General features: G+C 36.3%; 2 protein-coding genes and 1 long non-coding RNA gene across 3 annotated transcripts in view; all 3 read left to right on the forward strand.

The window, feature by feature from the left end:
- The window catches only part of LOC128558223 (uncharacterized), a 46,084-nt gene extending 45,065 nt beyond the window's left edge, over nucleotides 1-1,019 (forward strand). The window contains exon 7 of the mRNA XM_053547106.1: nucleotides 51-1,019. Coding sequence (XP_053403081.1) covers nucleotides 51-128 — 78 coding nt within the window. The 3' untranslated portion in view covers nucleotides 129-1,019. The remainder of the gene's footprint in view (nucleotides 1-50) is intronic.
- An 8,153-nt stretch (nucleotides 1,020-9,172) lies between these two features.
- Nucleotides 9,173-13,570, forward strand: LOC128555206 (uncharacterized). The gene is made up of 2 exons (XR_008369871.1): nucleotides 9,173-10,714; nucleotides 12,886-13,570. It is a non-coding gene; the product is annotated as an uncharacterized LOC128555206 (long non-coding RNA).
- Nucleotides 13,571-14,459: 889 nt separating this feature from the next.
- Nucleotides 14,460-17,435, forward strand: part of LOC128558240 (uncharacterized) — a 43,833-nt gene continuing 40,857 nt past the window's right edge. Inside the window, exons 1-2 of the mRNA XM_053547128.1 lie at nucleotides 14,460-14,585; nucleotides 16,812-16,947. Of these exons, the coding sequence (XP_053403103.1) occupies nucleotides 14,537-14,585; nucleotides 16,812-16,947 (185 nt within the window). The 5' untranslated portion in view covers nucleotides 14,460-14,536. The remainder of the gene's footprint in view (nucleotides 14,586-16,811; nucleotides 16,948-17,435) is intronic.

Consider the following 17,435-nt stretch of genomic DNA (forward strand, 5'->3'; position numbering starts at 1 on the left):
TTGTTGTTAGTAAAGAAAATTATCTATATGTATCATTTCTACCTTTATAGGTCCTGGAACTCGAAATGTCTCAGCCTGACAGTGGAATACACACAATAGATCAAACATATGAAAAAACACAGCAGTGATATGATCCATAAACAGCTTTGCGTAGAGTATCAAGGAAAATATGTTATGGACTTAATAATAATTGTTGCGTATAACTGCTGAAGAGACGTTGTTTTATAAGAAATAATTGAATTTAGCTGTCATTGAGACTAGCCAACGGTGCATTTAATTACCGAAAAGTTTGCCAGTTATTAAAATTCACCCCTTGGTTGGATGAATACAGCTATAATTTCTAAATTGTATTTGTCTATACTTCAAGATATCTACACAAGTTAATAGGCAATTCTTTTCACACACCAATGAAACATTTGAGAACTTTTCTACTGTTCCATTCCGAAAATTGTTCAGTTGTATAAAAGACATTGTGCTTGTTGATTTTTGCTTCTACGATACGAATTCACAGGATAAGACATTGAGTCGTCATCAGCATTCACTTTCGTGTAATTTGGAATTCACATTCAAGCTCGTTTACGAAACAATATAAATAAATGAGAACTAAGATACTGATATTCCTACTTCACAACGGATATCTCGTATAACTAGAAATTTGTATGTTTATTGTTTCGTTTCTCAGTGTGATATAAACATTTTCCAATGAACTATGTGTTCTTAAGAACGAGCTACTTCAAAAAGTTTATTGATGTAGGCTAAGTTATTTGTCTTTAATAAAATTTAAGGTGCTACATATATGAAATATTAGAAATCAGTGAGTAGGACATTAATGAAACATTGATTCTATTTTGGGCTGCATTTGATTTTGTATACAAATACGCATACTTTACTGCTCAAAATTGGCAAGAATTGAAGTAAAACAATTGAGTCCAGTTGTTCTGAAGCATAATTTACTTCAGTAACTGTAATACAAAGGGAGACGAATCAATGAAATAAACAAGGTATTCACTTTAAAATTATCCGATGAGTTCTTCTTCTTTAAATACTTTACTTCATAATATTAAAACTGCACCAGTCCAAACATAAAATACCATTAAAAGTAATACTGTTAACATATCATACCCTATCTACGACCATGGTCTTGAACTGAAATATTTCACGTAGCCCATAACAACTTTGACTATAGGTATTATACATATTAAAAATTGCTAGTTCATTTTTAGATATGTAGAAGGTACTATTTCATTAATTTACTTCTTACAGAGAGATTCTACGTAATTAATATTCGTTCGAGACAAACGGCATGAACAACCCTATATATCCGGTAATCCACTTGCCACTTACCGTATACGGCCACATGTAGGCAAAGCAAAAACAAAAATTTACGTGATGATCTGAGCAATGCTATGTTTTCTTAGAATGGTGGTCGTTGCATTTAGAACTCATCGTCTACAGATGTTATCATTTTATAGTAAATATATTTTAATTGTACATGATATCAGTCATATTGTAAGTTGAATAAGACAGCTTCCTTCAACAGCATAAATGGTAAAGTATGCTTACGGTTAAAGAAACTGGAGTCCACTTGAGTTCAAGATGTTAAATGATACAGAAAACAGAATTCATTAGTGTGATTACATTTTGATGCCTGAGTCTGTAGGTTTAAAATCATTTTCAAGCAGATATAATTATATGACTAAATCCAAAATAGAGAGTAGATATTCCACCACCCATATCTGGCAATATTCTTACACGGAAGCGGTCCCAGTATTCAAGCACTTAAGTTCGTCGTGTTCTTTACTTCTAAAAGTAACATCTCTTAAAAAGTACACGAGTATCTGGACTCTGAATTTAAGAAACTAGCGAATAATCTCAGCATGGGTAATTTTCATTCCCCAATCACAAATCACAAGACGAGTTGTTCAGAGAATAGGATCGGCAAATTAAACATGAATCGCTAGCGCGATTCATGGATTTACCGATCCTACTCTTGTCATTCATTTCGCATGAACACCGAAACAATCATTTCATTTCTTAATTGATATGAAAAAATATCTGCTTCTGAACATCGCTTTGTACGTTAAAACATGAGGGTAATGTTGACTCTAGATCGCTAACGTGAGTTTCACATTTCAGACACGTAACACTTTTGGTGTTTGATTTATTTGAATAGAATATAATTGTACAAATTTTCGGGTTTTTTATCGTGCAAGTATATTACAATATGTTAATGCTTTTAGATGTAGACAAGAATGTCAATGGCTTTAACGAGACTTTCAAAAAGGTGATTACCCGAGAGCCGGATTCTGCCATCTGTATCTACAACCTGTGGTAGATTAGTTTACCGTATTTTAAAGATTATGGAAAAAATATAGCAAAACGAAACTCTTTTTTTCCAGCAGTCTTTCTTATTAAAGCAAGCGAGTGATTTTAATGTCCGTAAACGAAAATGACGTCATGAAGTTACAAAGATGAATAGCAAGCAAGTTCTAGTTTAGGTCTCGGTACTGTTTCATCCATAAAATAACTTCCTTTGAATGGAGGAGTATGCAATGAGGAAAAGAGAGCACATATATATGTATTTGTTTTTATCCTTTGAATTGATCAATATATAATCAATGCAAAATCTTAAGTTGTCACTAAAAGCACGAGAGTTATTTGGCATTGGGGTTTCCAGATGGGTTTTGTCGGCATGGATCAAATCACAAGAGTGCAAGTAACAAAATAGCTTTCAAATATGGACTGTATATTCAGAAGAGATTTTAATATCTTTGACAGAGGCATATGGAAAAAAACAAGGTAAGGCATTATTAGACAAATCAAGAAAAAAATCATGATTATACATTTCGAAAAGGGACATAATGTAATTGTAATATTTGGTATGTCTAAAGATGGACTATAACTCAAGAAAAACGAACGGCTGAACTTAAAAGTCCCCACACTATGCTAATCTCCACTTTATGTTGTTGATTTATGCCATGTTGAATTTAAATTTGATGGGAACTATAGAGGTTAGTAAAATTAGGACACACGGACGGAATGACGGATACACAATTCAAACACTATATGCCTCCCAAGTCTTACGACTGATGACCTGTACGTCAATAACAAAACTCGGAAGAGACGGTAGTAGTTCTGATCACCAATATTTGTCTTTGTAAGTTCTGGGAAAATGAGCCCATCGGGAGGGAAAATTACAACGTAGCGACTAAAAAGGAGGCAATTTTCGTCGTAATACAAAAAGTATCTTTCATAAATATGTTACACACTTTCAAGAACGAAATGACTTGAACATTCTTTGCAAACAATGCATTTTTAAGTTTAATTCGAATGAGTTTAATGTAGATCGATTCCCGATTTATAGGCGAGGTACACATTTTATAGGGGCACGTAAAAACCTGGGCAGCCGTTTGTCATTAGTGCCACAAGTGACCAAGATACGAACTGTATGCCCCTGACATTGTTCTGGTGTTCTGTCCATAGAGCTACAAAACCGCTTTAGCTTTTTCTTTTTCTTTTTATAATGCAGTTCCATACCTTGACCCGAACATCAATCAAATTATTTAAATGATAATGAAAAAGATCATTCATGTCACAAGAAAACATGTTTCAATGACAGTGAGTGAAAATATGCCTTCCGGAACAAAACCTTAAAACTTAAAATGCGAAACGAACGACATATCAATATCCAGCTAACTTATTATTGCAAGATTCGTAGATTTCCCGATCACATTCATCTCAATACTCCTATAAACTACTTCAGCTAGTTCGTACACACAGGTAGTAAAGGAAGAGACTCGAGTACACGATACATTCTAAAAACAAGGATGAATATCCAACAGGGAGAGCCACGTTTTAAAAACGAAGCCCCCCCAAACGTAAACCAAGCACATGGACGCGCACACGACCAGCACACACACACAAAGGGAACACACAATGACAAAACAAACAAAGAAACACAGTGGGGCACTGCCTTGGAACGGTCAGTGGCAAAACCACCACTGGGGGGCTTAAACCAGTTTATGGTGCACCTTACCTAACTTTTACCCCACCATGTTCCAAAGTCACAGAACAGATTAAATAAAAGTTATCCCCGCCATGCAAAGTTTTATGAAAAGATATCCCGGATCTCGAGCATTTTCTAAAGATCTGGGTGTGCTTCTGCATGTATCTTTTAGTGTTTCATTTCTTAATTTAACAAGATACAGTAAATACCAATTTCTTTTCCTGCCATCACGCACTAAAATCGGTCCTTGCTATAAAATAATAAGTACGCAAGAAATGATGTAACGGCAGCATCAAACTTTCCTTTCTTCTCAAACATATATGCCTCATTAAAGACCAATCCCGACTGTACAATTTTTTCTTAAACAAGTTTCTACCAGGAGGGATAGATACTGCAGGCAAGAAACAATTCATTGATAAACGTTTATCTGAACACGGTAAATTGGACAGGTCAATTCACCAAACATGCCAATATCGTCAAAAATTATCTAAATAGTAATTATAATGACGACTGTGCGTAAGTGTAAGAAATTAAATCATTTAAATTGCAGATTTCATAATGTCAAATTATTTATCTTTGAAGGGGAGTGTCTATTGGATAAAGTGTCGGTCGCCCAGTACTGGTTTTTCCAGGAAGCGGACTCGAGAGTGGTTACAATAAGCTTGAAGCTTTCATCACAACACAATCGAGCTAAAACAAATTAGTATAAACTAATTTAACCTGCTGTTTACATCAAAAATGTCCTTTCCTACAGGTGAGTGTGGTGTGTTTGTGTGTGTGTGTGGGTGGGGGGGGGGGGGCTCCGTGGCCGAGTGGTTAAGGTCGCTGACTTCAAGTCACTTGCCCCTTATCGATGTGGGTTGGAGCCTCACTCGGGGTATTGAATTCTTCATGTATTGAAGCCATCCAGCTGGCTTACGGAAGGTCGGTGGTTCTACCCAGGTGCCCGCTCGTGATATAATAATGCACGGCGGGGCACCTGGGATCTTCCTCCACCATCAAAACTAGAATGTCGCCATATTACCTATAATTGTGTCGGTGCGACGTTAAACCAAACAAAATAAATAAATAAATTCCCACAAGGGGTCCTGTAAGAAAGGAGTTTCTGTTAGAAAACTGAGGGTGCATGATGTTTCTTTACGTGTATTAATATAACCGCTAATCCTGTAGTAACATGCGGTCTACCTATTGCTCAATATTATCAATGTCCAATGAATATGTGTACAATATTTGACGAAATGTCATAAAAGTATAAATGACATCTTCTCTCGCGCGCACGACATCTTATCTCGATCGCTCGACATCTTACCTTGTGTGCATGACATCTTATCTCGAGCGCACGACATCTTATCTCTAGCCCTCGACATATTATCTCGTGCGTACGACATCTTATCTCGAGCGCTCGACATATTACCTCGTGCGTACAACATCTTATCTCGAACGCACGACATCTTATCTTGAGCGCACGACATCTTACTAGTATCTCAAGCGCATGACATCATATCTTAAAATATTATGGCCCTTTGTGTGTATTTAGGTCATCAGTAAAAGATAGCGACTAGTAGATAATTAGGGCCCCACCTATTCAGATGTTATTTAAACTTCCCACAAGTACAAGTTTGTCAACATCATTTGGGAGAGCAGTGCACATAATTGGTCATCTTCAAAATTAAACGAACATAATCAATGATGCTTACTGCATGTTAGAATAGCAACAAATCGCAGTTCGACTGATAGTGTAAATTCGCGCATTGTCAGAAAAGTTATAAAAATGCATGCATGAATTAAGGGGAAACGGGGAAATTCTTTGATATATGGGCGAAGCCTACATACTAAACCTTCTTTGTCAAGGACTTAAATATATTCCTTTGCGTCATCACTGAATTTTTTCTGCCTTTTTTATCAGTTTGTGTATTTAAATTACAACCCTGCGAACACGTGAAACGGTTATAAGTATAATCGAAACAAAAGCAAAAACTGTAGCAGTCGTATGTTTTTACTGATGATCTGAATTCATTCAAACGGCCTTAATATATATAGATAAGATGTCGTGCGCTCGAGATAAGATGTCGTGCTCACGAGATAATATGACGACCGCTCGAGATAAGATGTCGAGCGTTCGAGATAAGATGTCGAGCGTTCGAGATAAGATATCGAGCGCTTGAGTAAGATGTCGTGCGCTCGAGACAAGATGTTGTGCGCATGAGATAAGCATGTCGATCGCTCGAGATTAGATGTCGAGCGCTCGAGATAAAATGTATTGCACACGAGATAAGATGTCGTGCGCAAGAGATAAGATGTCTGTCATGCGCTCGAGATAAGATGTCGTAGCACGAGGTAAGATATCGATCGCTCAAGATAAGATGTTGAGCGCTCGAGATAATATGTCGTGCGCACGTGATAAGACATCGTTTGCCTGAGGTAAGATGTCGTGCGCACGAGATGCTCGAAATAAGATATCGAGAGCTCGAGGTAAGATGTCATGCACACGAGGAAAGATGCCGAGCGCACGAGAAAATATGTCGAGCGTTCGAGATAAGATGTCGAGCGCTCTAGATAAGATGTCGTGCGCTCGAGATAAGATGTTTTGGGCATGAGATAAGATGTCGATCGCATATAAGATGTCGAGCGCTCGAGATAAGATGTCTTGCACACGAGATAAGATGTCGTGCGCACGAGATAAGATGTCGATCGCTCGAGATAAGATGTTGAGCGCTAGAGATAAGATGTCGTGCGCACATGATAAGGCATCGTTTGCATGAGGTGAGATGTCGTGCGCACGAGATAAGATATCGAGCGCTCGAAATAAGTTATCGAGAGCTCGAGATAAGATGTCGAGAGCTCGAGATAAGATGTCGTGCGCACGAGATAAGATGCCGAGCGCACGAGAAAAGATGTCGAGCGCTCAATATAAGATGACGTGCGCACGAGATGAGATGTCGTGCGCACGAGATTGTACTGCAAGGCGTTTTTCCCTGACTTCTCTGGTTTATTGTAGTTGTGATTAGTTTGTATAAATTCTCTCTACTTATATATTAATTAATACTCATGTTTTATTGTTTGGGCCTCCTTGGCCGAGTGGTTAAAGTCAAAGACTTCAAATCAATAGCCATTCACCGATGTATGTTTGATTCTCACTTGGGGTGTTGACTTCTTCATGTTAGGAAACCATCCAGCTAGCTTACGGAGGTGTGTGGGTCTACCCAGGTGCCCGCTCGTGATATAATAATGCACGGCGGGGCACCTGGGATCTTCCTCCACCATCAAAACTAGAATGTCGCCATATTACCTATAATTGTGTCGGTGCGACGTTAAACCAAACAAAATAAATAAATAAATTCCCACAAGGGGTCCTGTAAGAAAGGAGTTTCTGTTAGAAAACTGAGGGTGCATGATGTTTCTTTACGTGTATTATTATAACCGCTAATCCTGTAGTAACATGCGGTCTACCTATTGCTCAATATTATCAATGTCCAATGAATATGTGTACAATATTTGACGAAATGTCATAAAAGTATAAATGACATCTTCTCTCGCGCGCACGACATCTTATCTCGATCGCTCGACATCTTACCTTGTGTGCATGACATCTTATCTCGAGCGCACGACATCTTATCTCTAGCCCTCGACATATTATCTCGTGCGTACGACATCTTATCTCGAGCGCTCGACATATTACCTCGTGCGTACAACATCTTATCTCGAACGCACGACATCTTATCTTGAGCGCACGACATCTTACTAGTATCTCAAGCGCATGACATCATATCTTAAAATATTATGGCCCTTTGTGTGTATTTAGGTCATCAGTAAAAGATAGCGACTAGTAGATAATTAGGGTCCCACCTATTCAGATGTTATTTAAACTTCCCACAAGTACAAGTTTGTCAACATCATTTGGGAGAGCAGTGCACATAATTGGTCATCTTCAAAATTAAACGAACATAATCAATGATGCTTACTGCATGTTAGAATAGCAACAAATCGCAGTTCGACTGATAGTGTAAATTCGCGCATTGTCAGAAAAGTTATAAAAATGCATGCATGAATTAAGGGGAAACGGGGAAATTCTTTGATATATGGGCGAAGCCTACATACTAAACCTTCTTTGTCAAGGACTTAAATATATTCCTTTGCGTCATCACTGAATTTTTTCTGCCTTTTTTATCAGTTTGTGTATTTAAATTACAACCCTGCGAACACGTGAAACGGTTATAAGTATAATCGAAACAAAAGCAAAAACTGTAGCAGTCGTATGTTTTTACTGATGATCTGAATTCATTCAAACGGCCTTAATATATATAGATAAGATGTCGTGCGCTCGAGATAAGATGTCGTGCTCACGAGATAATATGACGACCGCTCGAGATAAGATGTCGAGCGTTCGAGATAAGATGTCGAGCGTTCGAGATAAGATATCGAGCGCTTGAGTAAGATGTCGTGCGCTCGAGACAAGATGTTGTGCGCATGAGATAAGCATGTCGATCGCTCGAGATTAGATGTCGAGCGCTCGAGATAAAATGTATTGCACACGAGATAAGATGTCGTGCGCAAGAGATAAGATGTCTGTCATGCGCTCGAGATAAGATGTCGTAGCACGAGGTAAGATATCGATCGCTCAAGATAAGATGTTGAGCGCTCGAGATAATATGTCGTGCGCACGTGATAAGACATCGTTTGCCTGAGGTAAGATGTCGTGCGCACGAGATGCTCGAAATAAGATATCGAGAGCTCGGAGTAAGATGTCATGCACACGAGGAAAGATGCCGAGCGCACGAGAAAATATGTCGAGCGTTCGAGATAAGATGTCGAGCGCTCTAGATAAGATGTCGTGCGCTCGAGATAAGATGTTTTGGGCATGAGATAAGATGTCGATCGCATATAAGATGTCGAGCGCTCGAGATAAGATGTCTTGCACACGAGATAAGATGTCGTGCGCACGAGATAAGATGTCGATCGCTCGAGATAAGATGTTGAGCGCTAGAGATAAGATGTCGTGCGCACATGATAAGGCATCGTTTGCATGAGGTGAGATGTCGTGCGCACGAGATAAGATATCGAGCGCTCGAAATAAGATATCGAGAGCTCGAGATAAGATGTCGAGAGCTCGAGATAAGATGTCGTGCGCACGAGATAAGATGCCGAGCGCACGAGAAAAGATGTCGAGCGCTCAATATAAGATGACGTGCGCACGAGATGAGATGTCGTGCGCACGAGATTGTACTGCAAGGCGTTTTTCCCTGACTTCTCTGGTTTATTGTAGTTGTGATTAGTTTGTATAAATTCTCTCTACTTATATATTAATTAATACTCATGTTTTATTGTTTGGGCCTCCTTGGCCGAGTGGTTAAAGTCAAAGACTTCAAATCAATAGCCATTCACCGATGTATGTTTGATTCTCACTTGGGGTGTTGACTTCTTCATGTTAGGAAGCCATCCAGCTAGCTTACGGAGGTGGGTGGGTCTACCCAGGTGCCCGCTCGTGATGAAGTAATACATGGAATGGCCCATCTAGTCTTCCTGTACCGTCAAAGGTAGAAATTTGCCATATGACCTATTCTAGTGATTTGTTAAACCCAACAATTGTATTTGATTTTAAAATTGAGTCAAGTGGATAACCCTGAAATAGATAATATTACTTTTTTTAATTTCAGCCTTGACGGTCAAAAATAGTGAACAAAAATACTTGTATTCAATATTTTCTATAAGTTTAAAGTAAAAACATGTTAAACATCATGAATGTCCCAATGTCTTCACGAGGAGCATGTTTTAAGCTAGAGAAATTCTCAAACTGTCTATTTTTACATAACTAATTTTATGAAGTTCCATAACTGGTGGTTATTTTTAAATGCGATTTTCGGCTCATAATAGAGCAGTTAATTGAAAAATAAAACAACATTAGAATGATAAAATTCGGTAGATTCAATGTAAAATGAAATGGTTTGAGTGTAATGTACTCATAGCAAACATAATTATAACTTAAGTTTGTCCTGGGCATCCAGGGTCTCAGAAAAATAAAATTACTTGTAAATCACAAAATTCTCTCATTTTCCTACGAGGTACAGCAATTTGCGATGCGGTTGAGTTTGTTTTAACTACTACGTTTTTTTTTATTTTACAACAGAACTAAAACATCTAACCTCGAGTCTCGAGAGCGATTAATCAAAGTTGTAAGAGCTTATTTTGCAATAGAGCATTAAAAAGTTAGTTTTAACTTAATTTTAATAATACAACGATGAACATCACGCCTGACAAAATTGCAGAGGCTTGTTTAACCTCATTTTTCGAGTAAAAAATACACACTCCATTTAATACTGCTATCAGTTTTTATCTAAGTTTTAAAATCTTTATGTAAAGATGATGCTTAATAATGTGCCGAAAACCGCAGTAAAAATAAACAACCGGTTACGGAACTACATACGGAGTAACATTATTTATTAAACGACCCTCGTAAAAATTAAGATTATGCAACTCCTTTTTCCCCGTTAACAGGTTTTTTTTTTCTTTTTCATTTTCTAGAAACTATGGATCGAAATACTTCGATACTGTATTTCTATTTTGCAGTAACGATGGACCTATTATTGGCGCAATATTGGATCGCTTGTTCTTGTCTTTGCTGTTGTTACAGCGTTTGTTATTATTTGTTGCCGTAAGAAGTCTCATGGACAGCCAGGACAGGTTTTCAACCTGCAAGTGTAACAGCAACAAGTAAGCAATTTCCCTAATATTCTTGTTTTCTATGAATAATAAACAATTCAACTTAACATGTAGCTTAATGGGAGAGCACAGATCTGTGGATCGCTGAGTTGTGAGTTCGATCCCCGTGCGGGGCGCATGTTCTTTGTAACTATTTGATAAAGCCAATTGTGTCTCTGATTCATGTTGGCAGTAACTTGCGACTTGTTGTGATAGAAGAATTGTAAAGTAAAATGTAATGCTGTTGAAAAAAAGGCGTTACATGTAAAGAGGCACCACAAAATAGCTGTATTCTTTTTTATTATATACCTATATTAATTCTGTAAAAAATCGGCTTGTATTTCACAATTAAATATGAACAGACAAAAATTGCGTATTGTACCTTTTAAATTCCGTATTGTACCTTCCGTATTGTATGCTGCCGGACTATTTTCATTAATATGCATGATCTGACACATTTCTATAAATAGCGCACATAAAAACTTCACTAAGTTCCATTTAATATCGATAAACATTGAAGATTTCGTTCAAGAACAAAACAAGAATCAAAATGGTAAAGGTATATAATAAAAGGGTTATTATAACAGTAGCTAGATCTGGGACTTTGTATTCAGCTCTCGTGGATTTTGCAAGGTCGGATCACACTCGACGCTTGCGCGCCTCGTGAGATCCGATCTGGCAAAATCCAATCGAGCCGAATACAGCATCCCAGATCAAGCTTCTGTTAAAATAACCCTATTGTATTTCCATGATGGTAATTATACATGCTTTGCATGAAGAACATGAGAAATGACAAGTATCTAGTTACAAACTGACAGTGACAAATATAAGACCAAGTCAATGTGTTTAATGTTTAAACATGTTATTGATATAATGTAGCAATATGTACATAAATCAATGTATTTGAGTAAAGTATCATTAACATTTTGTTTCTACAGTGTAAGGTAGCTATTCCTCTATATTCCTAAAACTATGCTGAAAAGATATTGACTGAATAAGTTTGCAGATGAAGTTTTGAAAACACAGTTATTCAGGAAGGGCGTAAAAAAGTGTTTGTTTCCGGTATCCCGACCTATCCTAAATTTTGGCCCGACCCTAAATGTTTTTATGGCCTTGGAGAATATTTGTTTTCAACATTTTTACAAAATGTTGCAAAACTGCACTTTTTATGCTTTAAATATGGCCAGTGATGTTAGAAATCAACTTATTGATGCTCTAAAGGCAATACCCCCTTATTTGTATTCATTTTTGGACACAAAAATAATTTCTGAAAAGTATTCCTTAATAAAAGAAAATGCAAAAAAAAAAAATCCGACCTATCTACCCTAATTTTTCTTAGCATGTTACCGGAAAAAAGGCCTTACCTGTATTGTTAGATTTTTAGAATGATTTTCAAGAAGTTTTTGTGGGTGAAAAAAGTAGGTCACTAGATCGTGTTGGGTTTTTAAAACCCAAAACAAATTATGCTTGATATATAACTTTTCATCATGCGCATGCATGCATGTTTTAATACAAATGTTGAAAACAAGCGGAGAAATGTGGATTAATTTTTACGGTTTACTTTGTATTTATGGTGTTATGCATATTATTATTTGATGACGAATACGAACATATTTTTTGTTTTACCAAATACGCTTATACCCGTATTTCTATACATCCTTAAAGTAATTATCATTCTTACCAGAAACAACAGATTAGAGAAAAATGCAGGCTGAGGATAGTTATATCACTTTTTATATTATTATTATCATGCCGATTTTATATAGGTATCTTTCATACACATATACACGTTCAAAATAACATAGAGTACGCAGCCAAAAATGCAAACAGACAAATTCAACACAATGAAAAGATAATTTTTCTGTTAACAAAACACATGAATGTACAACATATAGATTAAAAAAGAAACATATCAGTCATATAAACATTAAAAAGATTTAGGAGATCCAAGGAAAAAGACATTTTCTACGCAGTTACATCAAAAGAAATTTGTACAGGTCAGTTTGCGAAATGTTTAACAAAAAATTTCGGAAATGGCCAGCGCGACAGCTTCCCTAATCTTAAAAAGGGGAATTTAAATTTAAAACAGAATTATGAACACGACACGAAATTGCTGATCCAGGAACACGACACGAAATTACTGATCCTGATAAAACAGTTGAAAGGTTGATATCATGTTTCAGTTCATGGCATGTAGACAGTACCATCACAAGCTTTGGACAAACTGGATTCATCAATGTTGGTGCATACCCCCTGCAAATACAGACAGCAAATATGGTGCCTGGAGCGCGGAAATGGCAAGAGCCTCCGCCGGATTACACCACCACAAACAATATCTAAAACTATTGATACATACGTCGAAAAAGTAATGGCATGCTTATTTTAATGTTATTTGCTTTATTACCTTCCGTACTTTGAAGATCATTGTGTATTGCACTTAAAAAGGCGTATCAAAACATAAATCATACCGGACTGAGGCTCAAAGAAATGAAATATCAGTATTATTAAATGAGTCATTGTGTACTGAAATACTACGGTTTCTCATACAACTACTTTTTTAAAGTCTTAATCTGTCATTGATTATGTTATATAATTATGTAGTGAGTGAGTGAGTGAGTGAGTGAGTGAGTGAGTTGGGTTTTACTGCGAATCTACCCAAAATGGTCATATATCGCCGTTATAATTATGTAGTTGTGCATGTGTGTATTGCATTCTACAATACATTTGTATCTCGCTTGAAATACAGCAGTATTTTGTTATTTGGCGAATCTTGCTTAATTGCATATACCACTGAGAGTTACCTAAAGAGAAGATACAGTTTGTGTAATTCTGTAAGTAGATTAAATAAATGTCTTTATTTGTTTCAAACCATTCTTGTATTATGTATCAAGGTAGCTTTTTTACTACGAAAAGGATTTGCCTTGGCCTAAATTGTTCACGAAATAAAATCATTTATGTAGCAAATGTAATTCATTTGGTTTGTATTGTAGCTTAAAATATTAAAAAAAATTCTGCTTTTTTTCCGAAACTTAGAACTGTCAACATAAAGTACGTTCAACATGTTCTAGAACGGAGGTAATTGTAATCAATGTGATGCCTTGATCCAAACAGGTATCAACAATGACTGTATACACCGACAAAAGCGCGAAGTATAATAAATGAGCCGTGCAATGAGAAAACAAATATAGTTGATCAGGATCAACATCAGGATCCATGCTGTTCGCTAACAGGTTCTCTAATTGCAACAGGCTTTGAAAGCGAACAGCATGGATCCTGACCAGACTGCGCGGATGCGCAAGCTCGTCTTGATCCATGCTGGTCGCAAACCCACTATGTTGGTTTTCTCGTGGTGCGGCTCAAACGATGTTTATTTTGTGAGCTGTTTGACACGTGAATGGAAGTTCCTATATAAAATTGTATTCAAACTTGAAAGACATTTATTTGGGAAAATATGAGAATGTATACTTAACATTTTACAAAATATTTCCTCTTTTATATTTAGACTCCTCGATCAAACATAGTTTGTTTACATCATAAGTAAATAATCATTATTTTCTGATTAAATGGCAATTTTTTAAGAAAGAAAAAACAACCCATTATTGAATAGTGCGATATCCAGAGAATGGTATTCCCCCCTGTATTTGTTAACATAAAAGTACGCAGTAAACTTTATTTTTATTTGTACTTGTACTTATACATCGTCTTCACACTATATACACCTTTTATATTGACGAGATCCTCGTCATTATCCAATACATTGTTTACGGGTATAATTATCTAAAAATAGAAAAACAGTATACGGGTCGTCTGACAGTGTGGTACAAAGAAAACAAAATGGAGGACAACATATTATTTATCAGTGCCTTGTGTATTAGTTTTACAGGTAAAACATTTAACTTTTTTTGTCTATCATAAAAGTAGTATTTCAATTAAACCTGCAATTATATATATATATAATTGAAGAATGTTTCGTTTCATATATAGTACTGTTGCATTGTGTAAGTTTAGAATATTATAGGTATGAAATATTTTATACTCTTTTGATTCGCCTTCTGAAATGTGATCAAACCAGAACAGAATAGAACAGAACAGACATTTTATGTGTAATAATGTCTAGATAAAGCACTAACTCTTCATCGTTACAGACAAAAGTCAACCTGAAGGTAAATCATCTCAAGCACAACTTAATATTAATATTCTAGGCTATCTCTTCTGCGCGTTTGTTGCATTGTAATATCCCAATCGCGCAATCTCGCTGAATTTAATTCAGTCCTGCCACGCAACCAACAATATTTGTTTAACTTTATACAGCTTTGAGTCAATTATCAAAGTTTCAAATGACAATAATGTTTAACAAAGAAAATCGTTAATTACACGCGCACTTGAATTTCCTTTAAAAAGGCTCTTGTGGGGCTACACTGGCTTCAAAGTTGATCGATTTTTAGATTTAACACGTGAAGTTCTTCAAATACAATGTGAGTCAATTTATGAATTTAAGTGTTTTATGTAAAAATCCCTAGTTATACATTTGGATAGTTCCTTTTGCTGTTCAGTTTATATATACAGGTATGAATATCAAACGATAATAGGTAAGGGTAGATTTCTCGAAAGCACAGAGCACTAAAAACACAGCCCCAGAGCCACGCATTTGCATAGTAGGCTCACAACAAAAGGAAGCTGTAATGGAACAATATTTCAGATGGGTTGCCTCAAACATCCAACAAGTACATATTAATTTATGCTAAATATTGATGGAGGGGAAGGAAATGGTAAGGGGCGAAATGGGGTCGGGGGTGGGGGTAAGGAACCCGAAGGGGAAAGTTGTACAAGGACGAATATACAAGGGCATGCCATGTTCATGCATAAACCACAATAGTGCAGACACAACTGCGATCAATTGAATAACATAAAAAGTAAACAACACATAAGAAAACAGTAGGGCACCGTTATAGACTCACAAGCATACAAACGCACCCACACAAGTAGGAAAAACAATCAAGTACCGTCTTAGGATTCGGCTGCCAAACATATATTTAAGTAAAAAGAAAAATGTCATTTAGTTAACCGTGTTTTGCAGTGTTATTTTATTTCTTTGATAACGATTTGTTTAGCTTATACGTGTTTCGTATAATTATAATATTGTTACAATGACAGCCTACAGCATATGTTGCCATTCTATACTCAATCCATTATACTACCTATTATAATTCAAAAGCGTTTGTTGCATTAGATAAAAGATTACTTAATCTACGTGCACTGTGTCATACAGCAGATAGTTAGCTTATCGAAACTAAAGATATTTTTGTTTAAACATCTGAAGGTTCAAAAAGTATTTAAAGGAAAACATTAGCCGACATTTGTAAATAAACCTTTAATTTTCTGTAATTTTTACATCCTAAATCGCTAGCCCATGTAATATGTAAAACCAACGGTAAAACAAATCAGTAAAAGAAACATACAACGGACTTTTATGAATAAAATTTGTAAAAAGACCCTTTGGAAGCAAAGAATGGAACCAAAAAGAATAATAGCAGACTCGGTTTGATTGAGTCTGAGAGGTAATGAAATGTGCAACACCTCTCACGCCCCCCTAGGACCGGCTTAAGCGAAACTACATGAACTAGGCCTATGAAGCAATAAATCAGTTGGAGGAAGAATAGAAAAGCTAGGTCTGGGGACCCATTGTCTCATAGTATGGTGTTTTACAGTACTAGATCTGCAACCATATATCGATCTTGATTAAACAAAAGTGTTTACGCTTCTTGTAAAGCGGACATAACTATATGTGTATCTAAGTTTGCATATAGTCTCCATCGGCTGCCAGTATGGGCAAGTCCTTCAAAAAATGTTAGTGACACTTGTGAACAAAAATGGAAGACATCCCCATTCCTGAAGAATCCCTGGCCCTTCCGGCTTCCATTTTTATAAAACACATCTACAAGGGATTTCTTATATGAATGAAAGTTAGTAATTTTAGTTACAGTAGTTGTATTATGCTCGTGACCACGAATTTCGTAGTCTCATCATTAAACGTGATAAAAATGAAGAAAGTTTCGTAATATAAACTTTGTGTTTTGACAACTTATAACGCTTACTTTCTGTACCATAGGTGTATTTGCCGGGGAGTATTGCACTGAATATACCACTAACAACACTGACTTGCACCGTTATCCCAAGACTGTCTGGTGTGAGGAAGGTTGTTGTGGCGATGGCAAGGACTGGGACCGGCACTGTTGTATCAGTGGGTAAGTAAATATAGGAGCTGATTTACAAAAAAAATAAAAAAATAAAAATAAAATAAATAAAAAATAAAGGAAAAGAAACATACACAAACAAGCCTTTAAGTTTGATGTTAGAGGGTTCCAAAGATATTTTTAAGATGGTTATTGAAAATTGAATGGACTTTTCTCTTTTCAACCCCCTTCTCAACGCACTCCATTCATTTTTTTTAGTATTTAATGATTTATGAATTTCAGTACCTAAGCACTTACATTTTAAGTATTCTGAAGGTGTTAAGTAAAACTCCAGTTCAAAATCGCCGTTTATAGAAAGCAAAATAACTTTGTAGATTATTATAGATTTAATTGTGTAGAAAACATTCTAATGAACCAGTTCGCTTGTGTGTTGGATGGCAAATTATTGTTGAGATAAGAATGGATATAAAATAATACAATATTTATTGACCCGCGGGTCCCTAATCAACTCGCCAGGCTTCGCCGATTTCCGAAAATCA

The sequence above is a fragment of the Mercenaria mercenaria genome, chromosome 1 (genome assembly GCF_021730395.1).
Source record: "Mercenaria mercenaria strain notata chromosome 1, MADL_Memer_1, whole genome shotgun sequence".
Taxonomy (NCBI): domain Eukaryota; kingdom Metazoa; phylum Mollusca; class Bivalvia; order Venerida; family Veneridae; genus Mercenaria; species Mercenaria mercenaria.